Source organism: Lampetra fluviatilis, chromosome 3 (assembly GCF_964198595.1).
Source record: "Lampetra fluviatilis chromosome 3, kcLamFluv1.1, whole genome shotgun sequence".
Taxonomy (NCBI): Eukaryota; Metazoa; Chordata; class Hyperoartia; order Petromyzontiformes; family Petromyzontidae; genus Lampetra; species Lampetra fluviatilis.
Window position 1 is genome coordinate 1,800,722 of NC_136277.1, and position 21,986 is coordinate 1,822,707.

Genomic DNA, 21,986 nt, shown 5'->3' on the forward strand with positions numbered 1-21,986 from the left:
CGTCACTTATTTATAAAGACAGTTCTTGGAAATGCTCTTCATCATCATCACCACGAGTACACAAAGCCACCCCCATATCTGTTTAATGTTTAACGTTTAGCTTGGTTTAGTAACTCGTTGCCGTCACCAATCTGGAGGTAGATCTGTCCCGAGCCGAATTGTTCTGCAGGAAAGAAAAAAACGTCGATATTCTGCTTTGATTTAACGTGTAATCTCTGTTTGTCCAAAAAAAAAGTTTTTTTGTAGATTTCCTCCATTTTCAAAAGGCGGGCAAATCTCGGACAGTTCAATGCGAATCGTACGGACTTGGCTGATTAAGTGTGTCCACTGATCTACAATTAAAAGTAAGCTTACTAATTAACAACGAACGCAATCTTCCACGTACGGTCAGGTCCGCTAGTTTTCTCTTTCTCAATGCCCTCTACATAATTCAACCTGTAAAGTAATGAATGGATTGTTGTCCGGGGCGTAACAAATCTCCTCATGGCCACCAAAGCGATGTCTGGGTCACATTGGGGACTGTGACAGTGTGCCGAAAGTAAGACGAGCACTTCAAGTTTGGGGTCATTTTGGAATTAAAAAGACTAAGAGTGTTCTATTCGGGAGAACACAGTGGTATTGCTCCACCACTGTACCCCGTGTATATCGGAAAATGTGTCTTGTTAGAATAATTTCTTGTGAACAATGTTTGTGCATTTATATAGAGCGATTCGCGCAAACGGAGTCACACAGTTACAGTTTGGAGCATTGGGTAGGTGCCTAAAGATTCAGATGTTTTGAACCAATCCCTCGCCGTGTGGGAGGAAACCCAAGCACACGGAGAAACCGCACGCGTGCGAGGGGACAACACTCTATCCCCGTACAGATGGAGTGGAGTCCAACACTCTGCCGTGCCGCCTTCTCGTGGCGATCCAGGGGTACGGTTCATCAGGGACACACACGGGGAGTGTGGAACAGATGGAGATTCATTCTTGATTTGAAGCTTTCGTGACTGCAGGAATCCATACTCTATGGTTCTTTCGATAAAGTCACGAAGGTAGAAAAATAATAAAAGAAAACACGACGTTTCGGTCGCAACACAAGCGTCCGTCCTCAGGGGGAAGGGGGGAAAGGAGTTTTGTTGAATCGTCGCTGTAGGAGTTCAGGGGGCTTGAGGGTTTGTGGCGTGCAGGGACGGTGGGGCTGGATAAATTAGCAAGTAAAGGAGCTCGAAATAGTAATCGGACAACCAGACACACGGGTGGGTGAGTGGAAATCATAGCAGTTAAAACTCGGCGCGGTTTATCACATCCTTCCAATGATTGCTCAAGCTGAATCCATCTTCTCGATTAAATGGGCTCTCACCAATCACCAGTGGTAGCGAACATTTTCATGGAGAAATTTGAGACAGATGCCATCAAGAAATCCACCCGACGTCCTTCCTTGTGGAAGAAATATGTAGATGACACGTTCATCATCTGGCCACATGGCCGGATGGCACAATACCAATTTCTCAACCACATAAATTCCATACACCCATCTATCACATTCACCATGGAAGTGGAAAATGATGGCAAGCTACCATTCCACGGATTCCTATCTAAAGCCTGACTCCCACCACCATCCAGCCCAAAAAAATTCCCTCATCAAAACACTAAACCATAGGGCCCGTTGCATCTCCGACCAGCACCACCTAGCCAGTGAGCTTGAACACGTATGCCAGGCTTTCAGGGAGGAATAGATATTCTGACCGCACAATCCGCAAAGCTGCATCCCCAACCGTGGGTAGAGAACCATCTGAAGACCCAATCAAAACCATCACCTTACCATACATAGCAGGGGTTACCAAAAGGATTGCCAAAATCTTGAACAAACACAAGATCCAAGTTCGGTTCAATACAGTACACAAAATCCGTGATTTGATCCCATCGGTGACGGATGCGATTCCGGACATGCAATGTCCTGGTGTCTATAAGCTGAGTTGTGTCTGCAGCAGCAGTTACATTGGTGAAACGAAGCGACGTGTCTCAGACCGGGTTCGCGAACACAAAGCGGATTTGAAACACGGCAGAACCAACACCTCGGTGGTGGCGGATCATTGATTCAACGCTGTGGGCACGCGATGACATTGTTTTCTCCGAGACCAAGGTGCTCTGCAAACCCTCGGGCCACCATCAGAGATTTGTTCATGAAGCCATCCAGATATACAAACACAGACGAAACTTTAATCGAGAAGATGAATTCAGATTGAGCAATCATTGGAAGGATGTGATAAACCGCGCCGAGTTTTAAGTGATATTATTTTCACTCACCCACCCGTGTGTCTGGTTGTCCGATTACTATTTTGAGCTCCTTTACTTGCTAATTTCTCCAGCCCCACCCGTCCCTGCACGCCACAAGGCACAAGCCCTCAACCCCCCTCTCCCCCGTGAACTCCTACAGCCACGACTCGACAAAACTCCTTCCCACCCCCCTCCCGTGCATATATAAAGCCACAACAGCAAATCATTTTCTCACCTGAAGACGAACGCTTGATTTTTTCTATCTACGTGACTTTACCGAAAGAACCAGAGAGATGGAGATTCGTCCACACTCTGCTGTGCCGCCTTCTCATGGCGAGCCAGGGGTTACGGCTCCTTCTCGACAACCGCGGGTAGCAGGGTAGTTTCACGACAAAATCCCTGCGCGAGTTGTGATCCGCCAACCATCGCTGCTGCCTCCACATCGCTGGATCAGAGCCAGCCACGGGAAGGGCTCGTGGCGGAGGCTGATGCCGCCCTCCGGCTTGGCGATGCGTTCCTTTGCTCCCGTCGCGTCGTCTCGCGCATCGTTAGCGAACATCGCGGAAACGCTCTTGACGCCAAAAGCCACAGCGGCGACCGGGATGGCCCCTGCCGCGCTGTTCCCGAGCCGACCAGTGACATGCGGTGAGGTCAATGCCTGGGGAGGCACGAGCGCAGGGGTCCCCAACCCCTGGGCCGCGGACCGGTACGGGTCCGTGGCCTGTTAGGAGGTGAGCGGTGAGTCCGCGGGTGGACCCCCCGTCATTTTATTGACCACTTCCGCCCTCTAACCCCTCGCCACAATGAGTAGAAAACAACGAACACACCCCGGTCCGTGAAAAAATGTCTTCCACGAAACCGGTCCCTGGTGCCAAAAAGGTTAGGGACCGCTGCACTAGCGAGTGTCAGCCAGATTTAGACAGAGGGGGGCGTGTCCTCACTGCGGGGGGCGTGTCCTCACTGAGGGGGGCGTGTCTCACACACACCCCTCAGTGAGGCAGATGTGATAGCTGCCTCCCCTGGTGCTTTTGCATTGCAGTTTTATGACGAGACCAGCGAGCCTAAATATCTTTATACAGGTACGTGAAATAAGTTACCTGGAGTATGGAAGGCGAGGACATGAAATGGAGGGGTCTACAAACATTACATTGGTGACATACTCAGGTAGTAACAGGCACGCGCTTATTGCCCGCGCTCCATCCAGTTTCTGAGGGGTTGCGCAATCTGTATTTGCAGTGGAGCTCCGCAAATTTGGCGATTTTGACGATAAAAATGATTGGAATCGTAGAGAAATTACATTTATAACACAGATCAGTGGAAAATCTTAATTTTATTCTTCTTCCTTGTACTTTTAGTAAAAGCCATTTTCATTTTAACACGTAGGCTTTCGCGACCAATACCATCCATAATAGAGGTTTTTGGGTTAGATCGTTGTAAATATATTTTCATTGGAGTATGACAGGCGAGGCTCTGCCTCCGCTGCCTCCCCTGACCGCACGTGGCCGGAGCCGACGGGGTCTGACCCCTCTGACCCCGCGTGGGCCACGGTGGGGTGAAATCGCCCAGGGCCCCACACACAAGGCGCCGTTTTTTTTCTGTCGCGACCCACAGATCCGTGGACCCTCCTCCCCCGCGGGGCATTCGTCCGCGGGGCCTCCGGGAAACTCAGCGCGGCCCTGGGGTCTCATGCGGCCTCGTGAGCCCCCCCTTCCACCGCCTAAACCTGCTAACGACAGTACAGCACAACACTCACGCGTCATCAGGCAAGACACCTGACCCCCCCAAAACTCACGCGGCAAGCCCAGCCGGAGCACGTGCCCCCCCCCCCTATTCACGCGGCAGGCTGAGCCAGGAGTCAGTCGGGAGTCCGCGAACTGGTTTGACAAGATGTTCCGTGTGCGGGTGCGTGAGTGCGTGGGCGAGGAGCGGTGGCGCAGCGGTTAGCGCACTGCGCTTCGAGGCCGGCGACCCCAGTTCAGTTCCCGCTCACGACCGGTAACAGTGGCGAAATATTTGGACCGGTCCTGGGCCTCCCCTAGGTCGGCTCAGCTTTAAATCAGTAACCTCGTGGCGATGCGAGGAGGCCGGGCATGGTGCTGCTCGCTAACAGCACTTTCCCCAACGCTCTGTTACAAGGCTATACGGGGGACCTTTGTCTGTGTATGCGGGTGTCTATGCGTGGGTGTGTAATCATGCCATCCAGCACAACCATCGCACGCACAAAGATTCCCTGTGTCGCCTTGCGCAGGCAGCCCGAGGCGTGTTGCTATTGGGGGGCACCTATCAAGGCTGGTGTTTGCCGTGGGGTGGAATGGAACTCTGGTGGGCGGGTTCGGAGAGCCAGCGCGCTAACCACTGCGCCACCGTTCCCTGAATAACACCCACGCAATGCACGCACACGTATCATTTTGCAAGCACCGTGGAAAATTACAAACCGCACGCACGGCTGTAAAACCCAGCACTCGGAGTGCGGTGCAAGGCTGCGTCCTCTGGGAGGAGCGCCTCACACCCTGGACACATCCACGTTGATCTCTCTGCGATTTCCTGTTAGCAGCTCTGCAGAGCCAATGGTGGGAATTCCACATTCCTATGGCGACGGCGGTGGGGGGGGGCGAATTTTATCCATAGCACAACCGCGATCGACTTATTTTTAAATTTATCGACCCCGGAGGGGATGATGGGTCGGCTGAGTGGGCAGTATAAATGGGTTCACCACACGCTATGGTGGGGTAAAGCGTGTGTAGGCACAACCTCTTGACCACCACCTCTGGTCAACGTGCAAAGAGCAGCCCAGCTGCCCCTACAGAATTGGCCCTGGTGGATGCCCTTCATCTGCCGGCAGTGGCCTTCAGCCAGCAATTTCAGGGCTGCGCCTCTAACTGTTCAGTGTAAGTGTGCCAGGAATGCGAGCGAACCAGCGCCTCTGGGTGGATGGGCACGTGTCGGCCTGCCCAATAAAACAAGAAGACAAAGATACCCCGTGTAGCCTTAACAGACTGTCGGGGCAAGTGCTGTTAGCGAGTAGCAGCACCTATGAAGGCCGGCACGGCACACGAGGGGGTGGGGGGCCAGAAAGCCACGCCTGGCTGCCTTTGTCTCCCCAGTGGCGATGTTTACTACACACCGCACCAGGTCCGCATTTGAGGCCCCAGGATATTCGTCACAATTAATAGGTACAAGGGGAGGGAAAGGACAGATTCATTAATTATATAGTGTATCTATTTTTCCTTGATTATTTCCACTCTATAAAGGCGCGGCCCTGCAACTTCTTTGCTATCGCGCCGCCGCTGGTAGGAGCCTCCTCAACTCGCGTGATCTCTACTCGATATACATTGGGCTCTCCTCTGCCACACTGGTTCAAAACAACTAAAACTAAACTATTTTTTATTTGACCACGCCGCCTTGCTATCACGAACGATAGCTCAACGAAGTGGGGTTATCGTCATCATGTGAACATTCTAAATTTTAAGTTTTCGTGACTGCAAGGATCCATACTCGTTTGTGTTTTTTTTCGGTAAAGTCACGTAGGTGAAAATAAAAACAATAAAAAATTAAAACAACTAAATTAAATCACGACGTTTCGGAAGCAACACAAGCCTCCGTCATCAGGTGGAACTGCTCCAGCAAAGAGAGACACGCAAACTCCAAATATACAGCAGCAGACGTCAGGGTCTGGATCAAACTCGCGACCTCCTGTAGACCAGGCGAGGTAGTCAACATCTCCTAGCCACCGTGATGATGATGATGATGAGAGAGAGAGAGACGCACACTCAAGATATACAGCATGCATCGTCAGGGTCGGGAAAAATACACTGGTAATATATGCATTGTCTTTGAAACTGATTGGTCTACACCAGAGACAGCTTTCTTTTGAGCCTCGTCTCAAACGGTGTTAAGACCAGAGGATGCCAAAAGGCGCACAGCACAAAGACAATACCACTATCAGAGTAATGAGAGCTCGGGGTGAGCATCTACATCTTTTTTTTGCATTCTGACCACAAGTATTGTGGTTAATGCAAACATGATTCCTCGTAAAAGGTTTCAGTTTGGTGTTTTAACATCTTCACACAACTGTTTTGTTGCCAGACAAAGGACAAAACCTATTATCAAACCTATTAGATTGAATTGAATTAAATGATGACGTCACCCTGAGGCTGCTCTATTTAAGACCGGAAGCAACAGGAGAGCTTCACCATTCTTGCCCGATGAAGCTGATTGTAATTATCAGCGAAACGTCGTACTACTCAAATTTTAAAATGCTGTTGATCCTCTCTTCAGCACACCGGTGGGCTAAAGAAGTTAATTATTTTGTCCTGGAAAACGTGACACATGTTTTACTGTTTGGCTGTGTCGGGTGGTGGAGGGTTACGACACATTTATAAATAACGCGATCTGACCCAACAACCTATATTATGAATCATATTTTGGTACTGGCAAAGGAGGTCCCATGAATTCGTTACTAGTACAGCAAGCCGGTGTGTTGGAGGTCAAGCCACAACATTTACAATCTGAATACGACGTTTCGGCTGTAATTACAAGGAGCTTCATCAGGCGACAGCCAGATTTAGTCGCGAAATCCGACGTGTTAAACCAATTCTTCAATATTTTTTCATAATTTTTTTTTATAACAGCATCAATCACCGTCCCACACTAATCCGAAAACTTGGCAGGACCCTCTTGAAAACGAGTCATGAGACTCGGCAAGGCTTTTCCTGGGTGAACGAGCAGAATGATACGGGTAATAAGAATATTAAAGTCTGCGCCATGTCAATGTGTGAATGGAGCCCAGGACGCTATTTCCCTGTCGCGCGCAGAGTGACGTCGCTGCGATTACCGTGATGACACCCACATTTAAGACGCTCATTAAAAGTCCAAATTGTAAACTGTTTATGAGCGTCGCTTTTCATGAATAGTAGACTCGTTCACGTCATTCAGACATTTGTGCACGTGTGCGCGCGAACGTGTGTGTATGTGTATACTGTATTCACAACAACAATAGTGGGTACGGCTGGTGGTGCATCTACCGGTCATCTCAGCCAATCCATGGCACCCGCTGGGTCTGTTCCATGCCCTCCTGCACCTAGCCTGGCACAGTAGTGGGTACAGCTGGTGGTGCATCTACCGGTTATCTCAGTCAGCCAACCCATGGCACCTGCTGGGTCTGTCCCGAGACCTCCTGCACCTAGCCTGGCACAGTAGGGGGTACAGCTGGTGGTGCATCTACCGGTCATCTCAGTCAGCCAACCCATGGCACCACCTGGGTCTGTCCTTAGACCTCCTGCACCTAGCCTGGCACAGTAGGGGGTACAGCTGGTGGTGCATCTACCGGTCATCTCAGTCAGCCAACCCATGGCACCTGCAGGGTCTGTCCCGTGACCTCCTGCACCTAGCCTGGCACAGTAGGGGGGTACAGCTGGTGGTGTATCTACCAGTGGTCATCCCAGTCAGCCAACCCATGGCACCTGCAGGGTCTGTCCCGTGACCTCCTGCACCTAGCCTGGCACAGGCGCCCCAACTTATGGTGTTGGGTGGACAGAAACGGCGAAGTTTTTCGGCGAATTTGGTGAAATGGAATCGAACCACGGCGCTCTGGATCGCAAGTCCATGTGCGTGAGCGAACCGTTCACACTGTTGGCGACACCGCTTGTTTGGACGTCAACATTGCTGACGTAAACAGCCAGGGAGCAGGTCATTTGAGGTCTGCACATTTAATCTTTGAGCTGTACCCCCCCCCCCCCACTTTTAAATCCGGATTGAAAACTCATCCCCTTCGAACTGATTTGTGTGTTTAGTGTTGTTGTCCTTCCCCCCCACGCCACCGATTAGCGCGGTTTGGCTACGTACGGTGCGAAAGACACACACACACACACGTCATCGTCAGCCATGGTCAATCCACTGCTCGATGAAGACCTCCCCAAGCCTCCACGTGTGACGATCCCAACCAGCGGGTGTCCCGACACGCGAGCGGATTTCACTGCTCCGTCTCCGCCCTGTGAAGCGGGATTCCCTCTGGGACGGCTCGCGACCCACGTCAAAGCTGCCCGTCCTCTCACCTCTTCGCTGGGACAGCTGATCGCGATGATGACGACGACGACGTTGCTGATGATGATGTCGAGGGGTAAAAACGCAAACTCGTGGGATGATTGCGTGGCAGCACACCCCGAAAACAACGCGATTCACGTTATAGCGAATAAATTAGCCACGGGATTCGTTTAACGCGGACGGGCGAAGAGGCGTTCCATCACGGGGCGATCAGCCGCCTCCTCGTCACTCCGCTCTCGCTACCAGCCGTGATCACTGCTCCGACGAACTTTCACTCACTCACCTATCACCACACTGCAGGTCACACCAACGAACTCACTCACACTCACTCACCCACTCACCACACTGCAGGTCACAGCATCACACGCACTCACACTCACTCACCCACTCACCACACTGCAGGTCACACCAACGAACTCACTCACACTCACTCACCCACTCACCACACTGCAGGTCACAACAACACACTCACTCACTCACCTCCTCACCACACTGCAGGTCACATCAACACACTCACTCACCTACTCACCACACTGCAGGTCACATCAACACACTCACTCACACTCACTCACCCACTCACCACACTGCAGGTCACAACAACACACTCACTCACACTCACTCACCCACTCACCACACTGCAGGTCACAACACACTCACTCACACTCACTCACCCACTCACCACACTGCAGGTCACAACAACACACCCACTCACACTCACTCACCCACTCACCACACTGCAGGTCACATCAACACACTCACTCACACTCAGTTACCTACTCACCACACTGCAGGTCACAACAACACACCCACTCACACTCACTCACCCACTCACCACACTGCAGGTCACATCAACACACTCACTCACACTCACTCACCCACTCACCACACTGCAGGTCACAACAACACACCCACTCACACTCACTCACCCACTCACCACACTGCAGGTCACAACACACTCACTCACACTCACTCACGCACTCACCACACTGCAGGTCACAACAACACACTCACTCATACTCACTCACCTACTCACCACAATGCAGGTCACAACAACACACTCACTCACACTCACTCACCTACTCACCACACCGCAGGTCACAACAACACACTCACTCACCACACTGCAGGTCCCAATGCCCCACTCACCCACCCACTCACCACACTGCAGGTCACAGCATCACACCCACCCACTCACCACACCGCACGCCACCTCACCACTTTCCCCTCGCTTCTTCCTTGGCACTGCCCTCCCCTGTCGAATGTCCTTCCTCCCAGCAGCAGCAGCAGCTGCGTCTCTTCCCCCCTCACCCCCATCCCAAGCCCCCAGACAGCCACTGTTGAGCACGGCGCTCCGTACGCCCCCTAACAGAACCCTCGCCCTGCAGAGACCCCTCCACACGGCGCGGCACGGGAAGGCCGTGGAACTTCGTTTTGCGCCGCACTTTGCCGAACCGTGCCACCGTGAACATCCGAACCCCGTGGCGGGACCCCCGGGCTCTCCCGTTAAGCCCCCCGGCTCCGGCATCGACTGCGTTGCGACGTCACTTCGTGTCTGTCGATATTGCGCTAATCAAAGTTTAAACGTTGTGTTTCTTCTGCGCTTTCGTCCTCGCCGCTGCGCTTGGACACGACAACAGAACGATCCGCGCCAGACGGGTCGCGGCGTTCGTGTGCGCGGTGGGACGGAGTCGGCAAAAACAAAGTAAATTAATTACGATTTTGACTTGCGTTGATCCGGGACCCCGGGGACCCGCCACAAGGCTCACCCCCGTCCATCGCCGCGTACAACTTGGACACGAACGAGGCGCTCTCGTGCTTGGCCGCTCTGCTGTCCACCCCAATGACGCCCACGGATTGTGTTGAAGTGCCAAATTAGGGGGGGCCCACATCGAACGATCGCCAAATCGGAATGTTGATACTGGAGGAATCCGATCAGCCGTAAAGCTCTTTGGCAGATAGTCCTGAACAAGGCGCCTTTGCCCAGCTGGCGCTTCTCGCCATCATTGCTTCAGAGCGAACCTGATTACGCCGGTGAGACAAGTCATGTCGAAACCAGTCCAGAGGTTTTGCTTGTATTGAACCAATGCTGCTCAAATTAGGCCCTCCCAGAAGGCCGTGCGTGCGGCTGATGGGATGGGGATACAGGAACAAATATATCGTGATCACGTGGAGAGACACGTGTGACATTGCCTGCGCACGTGTTGAAGCTAGCAACTTTTACACTATGAGACCTCCTTTACCAGTGGCAAAATAGTAATAGGTTTTTACCCTTTCAACTGGTACAAAAAACTGACACCTTTATACAAGGCATCATGTTTGCAATAACCACAACACAAGCAGTCAAAATGCAAACAAAAAGAAACAACTCTGATGATGATAATGATATGCACTGTCCTTGAAGTTGATTGGTCCACACCCGAGACAGCTTTTCTTAGAGCCCAGTCTCCATTGGTGTTGGACCAGATGACACCAAAAGGCGTACAACTCAAAGACAACGCACTATCAGAATATTGAGAGCTCGGGGTAAGCATTTACACTATGATGCCTTGTATAAAGGTGTCAGTTTTTGTACCAGTTGAAAGGGTAAAAACCTATTACTAGCAACTTTTCTCGACGCGTCGTTAAATATGCTCAGACCGCAGCGAGCGCGCGAACCCGCGTCACAGATCCATTCGGCGCAGCTCTCAAGAGGGCAAACGGCACTTTATGTAGCGGGCACACATCATCATCGTCGTCGTCGTCATCGTCGTCATCATCATCGTCGTCATCATCGTCGTCATCGTCGTCATCATCGTCATCATCATCGTCATCATCGTCATCATCGTCGTCATCATCGTCGTCATCATCATCATCATCGTCGTCGTCATCAATGTCGTCACAGCAGCGAGTACAAGCAAGTGGTGAAGCGAGGTTTGGGTGGACACCAGCGAGCGGACGCAACCCGACCCAACGCGGCGACGTTCGCCCGACGGCAGAGCGATGTCCGGGTACGCGAGCGAAAAACGACGGAGCGCCCTTCCCATCCGCCGAGGCGTCTGGGATCACGACACTTCACATCTCGACTTCAGCGGCGGCACAAGGCGACTTCAGTACCCGGCCTGCCAGTAGGGGTGGCGATGAGAGTCATCCGACGTGTGCTTTGCTACCCCTCCCACCTCCCTCCCCTCCCATCACCTCCGTTAGCCCACAACCGACGGAGGAGATCCGTGTCTCACCCGTGCGAGCCGCTGCCCAGCGCAATAAAAACTACGACGACGATCGCCGCGACGAGAGGCCGCTCCCGTTAAGTAACCTCCCCTCGCCAGCCGTCGCTCGAGTCGCCCAGCGCAGCTGCTCTGCGTAGACCACAAAGGGCAGATTAGCCGCGGTAACGTAACACGACGGTGAGAAAAGTGTTTTTTCTTTCCGGTGAGCGCAGATGTGTGACGATTACCGATTGTTGACTCGGCACCAAAACCGCTTGGCGTAGAACCGTGTAGTCACGGCAGCAGCCACGGCCGCAGTGCGGCGGTTTCACCGGAAACTTTTCCCGTCGCGTTACATCTCCTCCGCTAACTTGTTGCGCGTCTGTGGTCCACGGAGATCGGCGAGCGACGAGGGCGACCGTAGCAACAGCAGCCGTCGACACGGGAGCCAGACGGTACAACGATCCCGTACACGGGAGCGACGTGACTTGTCAGGCTGTGGGAAACCTCAACATCTACCCCGCGAGGGGCCACGTCGCCCTACTAAGGTAAATTAGGCCACCGAGCGTGATGACGCCCGCAAGAGGCCTGCAGAGAGAAGGCCCGAATGGGAGAGAGATACATTTCCATCGAGATCGTCACACAGGGGAGCGGAAATCACGCGTCGGGCGATCCCGAGGAGTCCGTGCGGAACGGACTCCCGCGAGAGAGCTCATTCGTGCTTCTTCGCTTGCTCCATCTGGATGAACTTCTTGAATCTCTCCAGCTCCTGCCTCTGCAAGAAACGCAACCACGGCGGCGTGAAATACGAACGTCCACACACGAGCCCACGCCAGCCCGCCCGCCCGCCCGCCGCCGCCGTCGTCCCGACGCAGAATCCAGCGCGGTGTTGTTCCGAGTGTCAGGACTCAGTTTCAGGAGGGCCCTGCCAAGCCGTCGCAGGCAAGGGGAGCGACGTTGCTCCAAGCGACACCAATTGGGTCAAACTGCAGGTCGCTTTTCAGTGTTGGGATGTTTTGGCCGATACCATTGACACGGTTTGACATCTTTCAAACTACACGGCAGAGGTCGCAAACGGGTTTTGATTCCTTACCCGTACCCGGCCACACCAGGGTCGCAAACAGGTACGGGTATCGGGTACCCGGTTGCGACCTCTGCTATGCGGGGAGGAAACCCACGCCAATCGGGGGGAGAGAGAACCCGGTCCCTTCTAGCCCTGCGCCACGAGCGTCACCACTGCAGCTCCGCCCCGGTGCGAGGAGAAATGACGCGGGATGCGTCTCAACAACGATCCGCAACACAAACGAAAACTGGCCTCGCGTGTGAGCCATGGGCACCGGTTACAGTGATTGCACAGAGGTTTCTTTGGGTCAGATCGCGTCAACGTGAACGCACACAGTGACGACGTCAGGCGGAGGATTTATCCACAATTATGGCTGTCGCCTGATGAGGCGGGTTGGTGGTTGTGATTACCGGCGGAACGCCACCGAACTCGAAATGTGAATGTTGTAGTGGGTTTACACACCGGCGTGTGCTGAACTAGTAACTGATTGGTCGTGTCAGGCGGTGGCGGGTTTAACGACACATTTATATTCACGCAATCTAACCCAACAAAAAATCCCCTGATGGATATTACGTGGTCAATTGACAATGATTGCAGCTAAACAATGCAATGTCGGCAAGGCAAGAGAGACGCGAGTTGGTTCAAGATGAACATCTGGAACCGTCGCGGTGATCTTATTCAGAAGCTGTGGAGAATAAGAGACGGGACGAGGGGCCTGGCACGCTGGCACTGAATGGCATCGTACTCCAGGTGACCGTGCGGCTGTGTACGCCGAGGGGGTCAGAGGTCACAAGGCAGCAGGTCAGACGTCTGGGACGCGGCGGCGTCACCGCCACCATCAGAGCGGTGTTTAGAATCCTTTCCGATTCCCAAGCCGGTCACCAACTCCAGCACACCGGAATTAATGAGGTCCGTTCAAACCGACACGGCACGGAATTCATTCGTTCGAGTTCCACTCAGGAGCGGAACTCGAGCGTTGCCTTTGGTGTTACGGCGGCTGCACAAGTTTGTGCACAAGTTTGTGCACAAGTTCGTGCACAAGTTTGTGCACACGCCGACGTCACGAGAGGCCGCGCGGCACGTTCTGTGGGCAGCACGTCGACGACGGGTGAAGAGCCGGAGTGCGTCGTACCTGCTTGGACTCGTTCGCCGGGAATATTTCTTTCTGCGGACGGAAGCGTAAAAAGAAACGCACGCATTAGCACGAGCGCGGCGTGGACGGCATCGCAAACATTAGCAGACGCGACGTGGCCCACCGATGGCAGCCTAGAACTCAACTCGGCCACTCATCCCTCGACAGCCGATGCGGTCGTGATGACGCACTGAGCGTTAGCCCAGGAAGGCCTCTCCGAGTCTCACGACTCATTTTCGGGAGGGTCCCTGCCACGTTGGGATGGTTTGGCCACTTCCATTAATGGGGGGGGGGGGGGCGATACCGAAGAATTCGGGGGGCGAAAAAAACCCACTAACGAGATGACAAGGTCCACACAGACGGATTCAAGAATCCGTTTAGGGTGTCCTGCCATCTCCAGGGTATCCCGTGGCCCTGTGGGTTTGTCCGCCCAACACCCTCGCGCGTGACGGATCCGACTGGCTGGGGGGGTTTCGCCGGACGTGTGAAAAGGCCAGATGTGTAAGCGTCTACAGAGAGGGGCCATTTAACTACCGCGCTGCGTGCGGGCGGACATGTGGCGGGTCGGATACGCGACGTTGTCTTGCCGCTCGTGTTTGTGTGTTTTTTTGTTTGCGGGTCTCTTGCCTTTCTCTTCACCACGTACTCCTCAAAGTACTCGGCCTGGTTGGACACCCAGAACATGGCGACGGGGAAGGAGAGGTACAGCATCATCTGCCAGGGAAGAGCCGACACGCACACACACACACAAGGCACGCGCATCAGTCCCCCATCACGAACAGCCACTCGGCACGCTCTCATCACATTATTACTACAAAAAACTCAACACGTTCATCAATAACGCTGCTGTCTTAAGAGGAAAAATATATAATAGGAGACGTGTTAGGTCTGGCCCTTCTTCATAGCCCACGGAAGGTCCATTGCCCTTGTTGAATTGCACAAGCACTCACTTAAGACTTTTAAAGAGACCACGCTTGGCCCACTGGTAACACTCTCTCCATATTCCAGGAACACGTCTCATTAAAGGAGTATTGGAAAATTCTGTCGAGCGTGGGCAAGATTCAAAACAATTCGGCAGAAGCCATCTGCCTAAGGCTGTCGAGTGCTTGAGCAAAGAATACATTTGCAGAGCACGCGGTTCAGATGATGGCTCGCTGAAATGGCAGGCAGCCAATTACGATGGCTCACTCAAGAATCATTGTCCTGCTGCGAAGGTTTCCTTGTCGTTATTATTTTCATCGATTCCCAGCCAGTTCTGTCCCTCCACAGGCAAGGTCTTTGCGAGCCTCGGGAGAGCTCGCGGATTTCCAGCAGCAAACCGGGAAAAAGAATTACCATCTAATTCCAAAATGACAGCTTGTAAATAAAAGTGGCGATTGATTCCAGGCAGAATAGTGTGGAACGCTGCTCTGGTGGAAAGGTGTCGCACGGTGGCCTTTTACGGAGGAGGTCGTGGATTCGATCCCGACCCTGACGACGCCTGCTGCTGCTGTATATCTTGAGTCTGCATCTGTCATCATCATCACCATCATGACGGTGGCTAGGAGATGTTGACTACCTCGCCTGGTACGCAGGAGGTTGTGGATTCAATCCCGACCCTGACCCTGCTGCTGTATATCTTGAGTCTGCATCTCTCTCTCATCATCACCATCATGACGGTGGCTAGGAGATGTTGACTACCTCGCCTGGTACGCAGGAGGTTGTGGATTCAATCCCGACCCTGACCCTGCTGCTGTATATCTTGAGTCTGCATCTGTCATCATCATCACCATCATGACGGTGGCTAGGAGATGTTGACTACCTCGCCTGGTACGCAGGAGGTTGTGGATTCAATCCCGACCCTGACCCTGCTGCTGTATATCTTGGGTCTGCATCTATCTCTCATCATCACCATCATGACGGTGGCTAGGAGATGTTGACTACCTCGCCTGGTACGCAGGAGGTTGTGGATTCAATCCCGACCCTGACCCTGCTGTATATCTTGAGTCTGCATCTCTCTCTCATCATCACCATCATGACGGTGGCTAGGAGATGTTGACTACCTCGCCTGGTACGCAGGAGGTTGTGGATTCAATCCCGACCCTGACCCTGCTGTATATCTTGAGTCTGCATCTCTCTCTCATCATCACCATCATGACGGTGGCTAGGAGATGTTGACTACCTCGCCTGGTACGCAGGAGGTTGTGGATTCAATCCCGACCCTGACCCTGCTGTATATCTTGAGTCTGCATCTCTCTCTCATCATCACCATCATGGCGGTGGCTAGGAGATGTTGACTACCTCGCCTGGTACGCAGGAGGTTGTGGATTCAATCCCGACCCTGACCCTGCTGTATATCTTGAGTCTGCATCTCTCTCTCATCATCACCATCATGACGGTGGCTAGGAGATGTTGACTACCTCGCCTGGTACGCAGGAGGTTGTGGATTCAATCCCGACCCTGACCCTGCTGCTGTATATCTTGAGTCTGCATCTCTCTCTCATCATCACCATTATGACGGTGGCTAGGAGATGTTGACTACCTCGCCTGGTACGCAGGAGGTTATGGATTCAATCCCGACCCTGACGACGCCTGCTGCTGCTGAATATCTTGAGTCTGCGTCTCTCTCATCATCATGACGGTGGCTAGGAGATGTTGACTACCTCGCCTGGTCTACAGGAGGTTGTAGATTCGATCCCGACCCTGACGATGCCTGCTGCTGCTGAATATCTTGAGTCTGCGTCTCCCTCTCATCATCATGATCATGACGGTGGCTAGGAGATGTTGACTACCTCACCTGGTCTACAGGAGGTTGTGAGCTTGATCCCGACCTTGATGCCTGCTGCTGTATATCGAGTTTGCATCTCTCTCATCATCATGATCATGACGGTGGCTAGGAGATGCTGACTACCTCGCCTGGTCTACAGGAGGTTGTGAGATTGATCCCGACCTTGACGCCTGCTGTATATTTGGAGTTTAAGGTGTCTCTCTCCCCGTGGTCGCGTGGAATTTCTTCCGGGTCCTCCAGATTTTCCCTCCACAGCATTTGGCTGCTATAAATGTCCACTTCGTTGAGCTATCATTTGTGATACCTGGCAAAATAAACAGTAAATATTTAAAAGTCAATGGTATCTTGGCGACGCCACATCCATATTATCGTATCTTAAATCTGTCTAAGCTTGTTCGTAACATTACAGGATTATAGAGTTGAGAACTCAAAGAGACCAGAGTCTTTCATTTGCCACCAAAATGACCAAATTAAGAACTTTACCGAGCACAGCAACGAAGCTAATATAAATGTGAGCAAAAAAGCACACACACACACACACAACCGCCTTCGACGTAAAACGAAATGTGACTGAACTCTAGTTGTAGTGCCTTATGCCGACGATCTTTACTCCAAGCCAAACCACGGAGGCGTTAAATCCATAAAACTACGCAGAGCCCACTCAACATCACTACAGATGGGATCACCACCCACGTGTGCATGACGACGCTGTGTGTGCCGCTGTTTTAAACGTTGCAGACGATTGTTATTAATGTTGTTGCCGCTGCTGTTGTTGTTGTTTGCAAGCCACGCAACTTGGGGAGTTTCAAACATTCCGCACGGATTTCGGGCACGGGGGTGGGGGGAGGAGGGTGAGGGGTGGGGGGTGGGGTTGGGGGGTGGGGGGTGGGGGGAGGGGTGGGTGGTGGGAGTGGGGGGTGGGGGCCTTCATCCAGCAGTGGATCTACACAGTGGCTCCTGCTGGGTTTGTTGTCGTGCCGAGGTCGCGGAGGGGAGGGGCGGAGGTCAGAGTGGGAGGGGGGTCAGAGTGAGTGGGGGGGGGGTCAGAGTGGGTGTGGGGGGGTCAGAGTGGATGGTGGGGGTCAGAGTGGGTGGGGGGGTCAGAATGGGTGGGGGGGGGGGTCAGAGTGGGTGGGTGGGGGGGGGGTCAGAGTGGGTGGGTGGGGGGAGTCAGAGTGGGTGGGGGGGTCAGAGTGGGTGGGGGGGGTCAGAGTGGGTGGGGGAGGTCAGAGTGGGTGGGGGTCAGAGTGGGTGGGGGTCAGAGTGGGTGGGTCAGAGTGGGTGGGGGTCAGAGTGGGTGGGGGGAGTCAGAGTGGGTGGGGGGGTCAGAGTGGGTGGGGGGGGGGTCAGAGTGGGTGGGGGAGGTCAGAGTGGGTGGGGGGGTCAGAGTGGGTGGGGGGGGTCAGAGTGGGTGGGTCAGAGTGGGTGGGTGGAGGGGGGTCAGAGTGGGTGGATGGGGGGGGGGTCAGAGTGGATGGGGGGGGTCAGAGTGGGTGGGGGTCAGAGTGGCTGGGGGTCAGAGTGGGTGAGGGTCAGAGTGGGTGGGGGTCAGAGTGGGTGGGTGGGGGTCAGAGTGGGTGGGTAGGGGGGGGTCAGAGTGGGTTTCAGTTTTCAGTTTCATTTAGTTTGAGTTTCATGTATTAGGTGTAGCCCTGTGAGCCATTCGGCTCTTGAATCGGGGGCAACCGCAACAAACAAAAAACAAAAACATGAACAAGAAAACATCTTAAAGTGACTATGCGCAAACAGAAAAATCCAGGAAAAAACTGCAAAGTCTTCCAGAAAAAAAGCACCGTACACCAACGCTGTGCAAAAATCCCAGTGGGATGCAAGTCAAACAACAACAACCACAAGGCAACTTAGATTAAAGCCATCATTTTAACTCCGTACTACAACAAACAAACATGGCCAAACCCAAAAACATTTCGAAAATCACCAAAATAAAGCCATAAAAGCAATGAAACAGTGATCACAGGAACTGTGACCGAATTTTCACAATAAACGACGTGAACAACATGTACCACCAAACCCTGCAGCCACAGCTGGCTGCATGAGTCACTCCACAACAGCAGTAGGAGCATCAGTAGGAGTATCAACATTTTTCAAATGCACCTTTTAAAATCAGCACACTAAATCAAAACACAAGATCATACTTTGCAGCGGTCACCCGGAGCGTGTTATAGGTGAGTAGTGCAACTTTGTAGGAAGTCAACAGTTGATGTCTCGATGGATATCCTTGGCCCCACCATGGGAACGTGGAGTTTCTACTCCCGGCTCTGGCACATTATGCTTAAGAGCGAGGGAACAAATACACGGAGTTGAGTGCCAGCTCACCATGGCTTGCTAAAATTAGTAAATGCTAATCAGACATTAAAGTACATCTGGAAGGCAGAGCTGATTAAATAGAATTAAATGGCTCATTAATACATGTATTTGTTCCCTCGCTCTTAAGCAATCAAACCAATCAGAAAATAATTTATTCAGGAAAAACCAAGACCGTTGTCATCAACACTGCCTTCACAAATGCGGTATATATTGTGGGATAATTTGTCCTACGCTGAGATTTCTCTTCATCCCTGTCTGATCCCGAAGGACCCTGTAGGAAAAACATCAGCGGTGAATGACATCTGGACCAGTTCTAGGTGGGTGGGGGGGCAGAGTGGATGGGGTGGGGGTCAGAGTGGGTGGGGGTCAGAGTGGGTGGGGGTCAGAGTGGGTGGGGGTCAGAGTGGGTGGGGGTCAGAGTGGATGGGGGGGGGGGTCAGAGTGGGTGGGGGTCAGAGTGGGTGATGGTCAGAGTGGGTGGGGGTCAGAGTGGGTGGGGGTCAGAGTGGATGGGGGTCAGAGTGGATGGGGGGGGTCAGAGTGGGTGGGGGTCAGAGTGGGTGGGGGTCAGAGTGGGTGGGGGTCAGAGTGGGTGGGGGTCAGAGTGGGTGGGGGGGGGGGTCAGAGTGGGTGGGGGTCAGAGTGGGTGGGGGTCAGAGTGGATGGGGGGGGTCAGAGTGGGTGGGGGTCAGAGTGGGTGGGGGTCAGAGTGGGTGGGGGTCAGAGTGGATGGGGGGGGTCAGAGTGGGTGGGGGTCAGAGTGGGTGGGGGTCAGAGTGGGTGGGGGTCAGAGTGGGTGGGTTGCCGACCCCCTTGGTGAGAACGAGGTTAGGAGGGGGGGGGGAGACAACAGTGGAGGGTAAAGTATTTGGGGGGGGGGGGTCAGTAGTGAGCGATAATCACAAGGATAGAACAGAGGGCAGTGGGGGGGGGGCAGCAAGAGGGTAGACGCGGGGGGCGCCACGCTGCGCCGGGGGAGGTCGCCTTGAGGTCACGGGCTGCGGTGGTGGGGAGGGACGCGGGGGAGGGGGGAGTGTGGGGGGGTGTGGGGGGGTGTGGGGGGGTGTGGGGGGGGTCTCACGCGGAAGATCTCGAGTCGGACGCCCCCCATGGCTGGTGGAGCCGCCCCCCACTCCGAGCGCGTGGAGTCAGCGGCGGCAGCAGCAGCGACTTCCTACGACGGCTGTGACGTCACGGCACGTGGTGGGCAGGCCGAACCGGAAGAGGCGGGGCCACGCCAGGGGCCTGCCCACACGCAGCACGCGGTGCCGGGCCCCAGAGGTTTTACCTCCAGATAATCACCTCTACGGGTGCTTTGGTGTCAGACCCAGAGGGTTTACCTCCAGATACTCAACTCCCGGGTGCTTTGGTGTCATACCCAGAGGGTTTACCTCCAGATACGCAACTCCCGGGTGCTTTGGTGCCAGACCCAGAGGGTTTACCTCCAGATAATCAACTCCACGGGTGCTTTGGTGTCAGACCCAGAGGGTTTACCTCCAGATACGCAACTCCCGGGTGCTTTGGTGCCAGACCCAGAGGGTTTACCTCCAGATACGCAACTCCCGGGTGCTTTGGTGTCAGACTCAGAGGGTTTACCTCCAGATACGCAACTCCCGGGTGCTTTGGTGTCAGACCCAGAGGGTTTACCTCCAGACACGCAACTCCCCGGGTGCTTTGGTGTCAGACCCAGAGGGTTTACCTCCAGATACGCAACTCCCAGGTGCTTTGGTGTCAGACCCAGAGGGTTTACCTCCAGACACGCAACTCCCGGGTGCTTTGGTGTCAGGCCCAGAGGGTTTACCTCCAGATACGCAACTCCCAGGTGCTTTGGTGTCAGGCCCAGAGGGTTTACCTCCAGACACGCAACTCCCGGGTGCTTTGGTGTCAGGCCCAGAGGGTTTACCTCCAGACACGCAACTCCCGGGTGCTTTGGTGTCAGACCCAGAGGGTTTACCTCCAGATACGCAACTCCCAGGTGCTTTGGTGTCAGACCCAGAGGGTTTACCTCCAGACACGCAACTCCCGGGTGCTTTGGTGTCAGACCCAGAGGGTTTACCTCCAGATACTCAACTCCCGGGTGCTTTAGTGTCAGGCCCAGAGGGTTTACCTCCAGATAATCAACTCCCGGGTGCGTTGGTGTCAGACCCAGAGGTTTTACCTCCAGATAATCAACTCCACGGGTGCTTTGGTGCCAGATCCAGAGGTTTTACCTCCAGATACTCAACTCCACGGTTGCTTTGGTGTCAGACCCAGAGGGTTTACCTCCAGATAATCAACTCCAGGGTGCTCTGGTGCCAGACCCAGAGGGTTTACCTCCAGATAATCAACTCCAGGGTGCTCTGGTGCCAGACCCAGAGGGTTTACCTCCAGATAATCAACTCCCCGGGTGTTTGGTGCCAGACCCAGAGGGTTTACCTCTGTAACCACGAGCAATGAGGAGACAGTCCCTCGTGAGCCACAGCGGCGGCCTCCACAGCTGCACTTGCCCCAACAGCCTGTCACAGGCTACACGGGGACCGTTGTCTTTGTTCGTACGCGTGTGTACGTGGGAGTGTGTCATTGTGGGTGTGTACGTGTGTGTGTCATTGTGTGTGTGTCATTGTGGGTGTGTGTGTGTACGTGGAGCGGAGCGCCGGGTGGCTAAAGCACAGCAAGTTGGCACAGTAGGGGGCACAGGTGGTGCATCAGCCAGTCATCTCGGTCATCTCGGTCAGTCGACCCGTGGCACCTGGGTCTGCCCCGTGACCTCCTGCCAGCGGGCGTTCGACACTTCACGTGGCCTCAAGGTGCACATGGCCTGGCACAAGCGTCGTGGTGACGTCACCGCCACTTAGTGGCGAATGGCGGTTGTTGTTGTTGTTGTGTGTGTACGTGGGAGTGTGTCATTGTGTGTGTGTGTCATTGTGGGTGTGTATGTGTGTGTGTCATTGTGTGTGTGTCATTGTGTGTGTGTCATTGTGGGTGGGTGTCATTGTGGGTGTGTTATTGTGGGTGTGTCATTGTGGATGTGGGTGTCATTGTGGCTGTGTGTGTTAACTCCATCAAAAAGTAACCTGCAGCGCCACACCTATTACCATCATTATGGGAAAAACGGTGATCCAATCTCCGACCCCCAGGAACAGGTTTGTAGATTTGCTGAGCATTTCTGTGAGGTCCTGGGGTAGGAGAAATCCCTCAGCCAGGAAAACATCGTGACACAAAAAGGGGATAA

At 53.7% G+C, this 21,986-nt stretch overlaps 1 protein-coding gene across 1 annotated transcript; it reads right to left on the minus strand.

Annotated features, from left to right (window-relative positions):
- Positions 1–10,987: 10,987 nt before the first annotated feature.
- On the minus strand, positions 10,988–19,990 carry PET100 (PET100 cytochrome c oxidase chaperone). Its single transcript, XM_078881340.1, has 4 exons — positions 19,857–19,990; positions 14,311–14,397; positions 13,684–13,716; positions 10,988–12,263 (listed from the first exon to the last, which is right to left on the minus strand). Exons 1-4 carry the CDS (start codon positions 19,884–19,886, stop codon positions 12,201–12,203), a joined length of 213 nt encoding a protein of 70 aa, XP_078737466.1. The 5' UTR covers positions 19,887–19,990; the 3' UTR covers positions 10,988–12,200.
- Between the last annotated feature and the right edge of the window lie 1,996 nt (positions 19,991–21,986).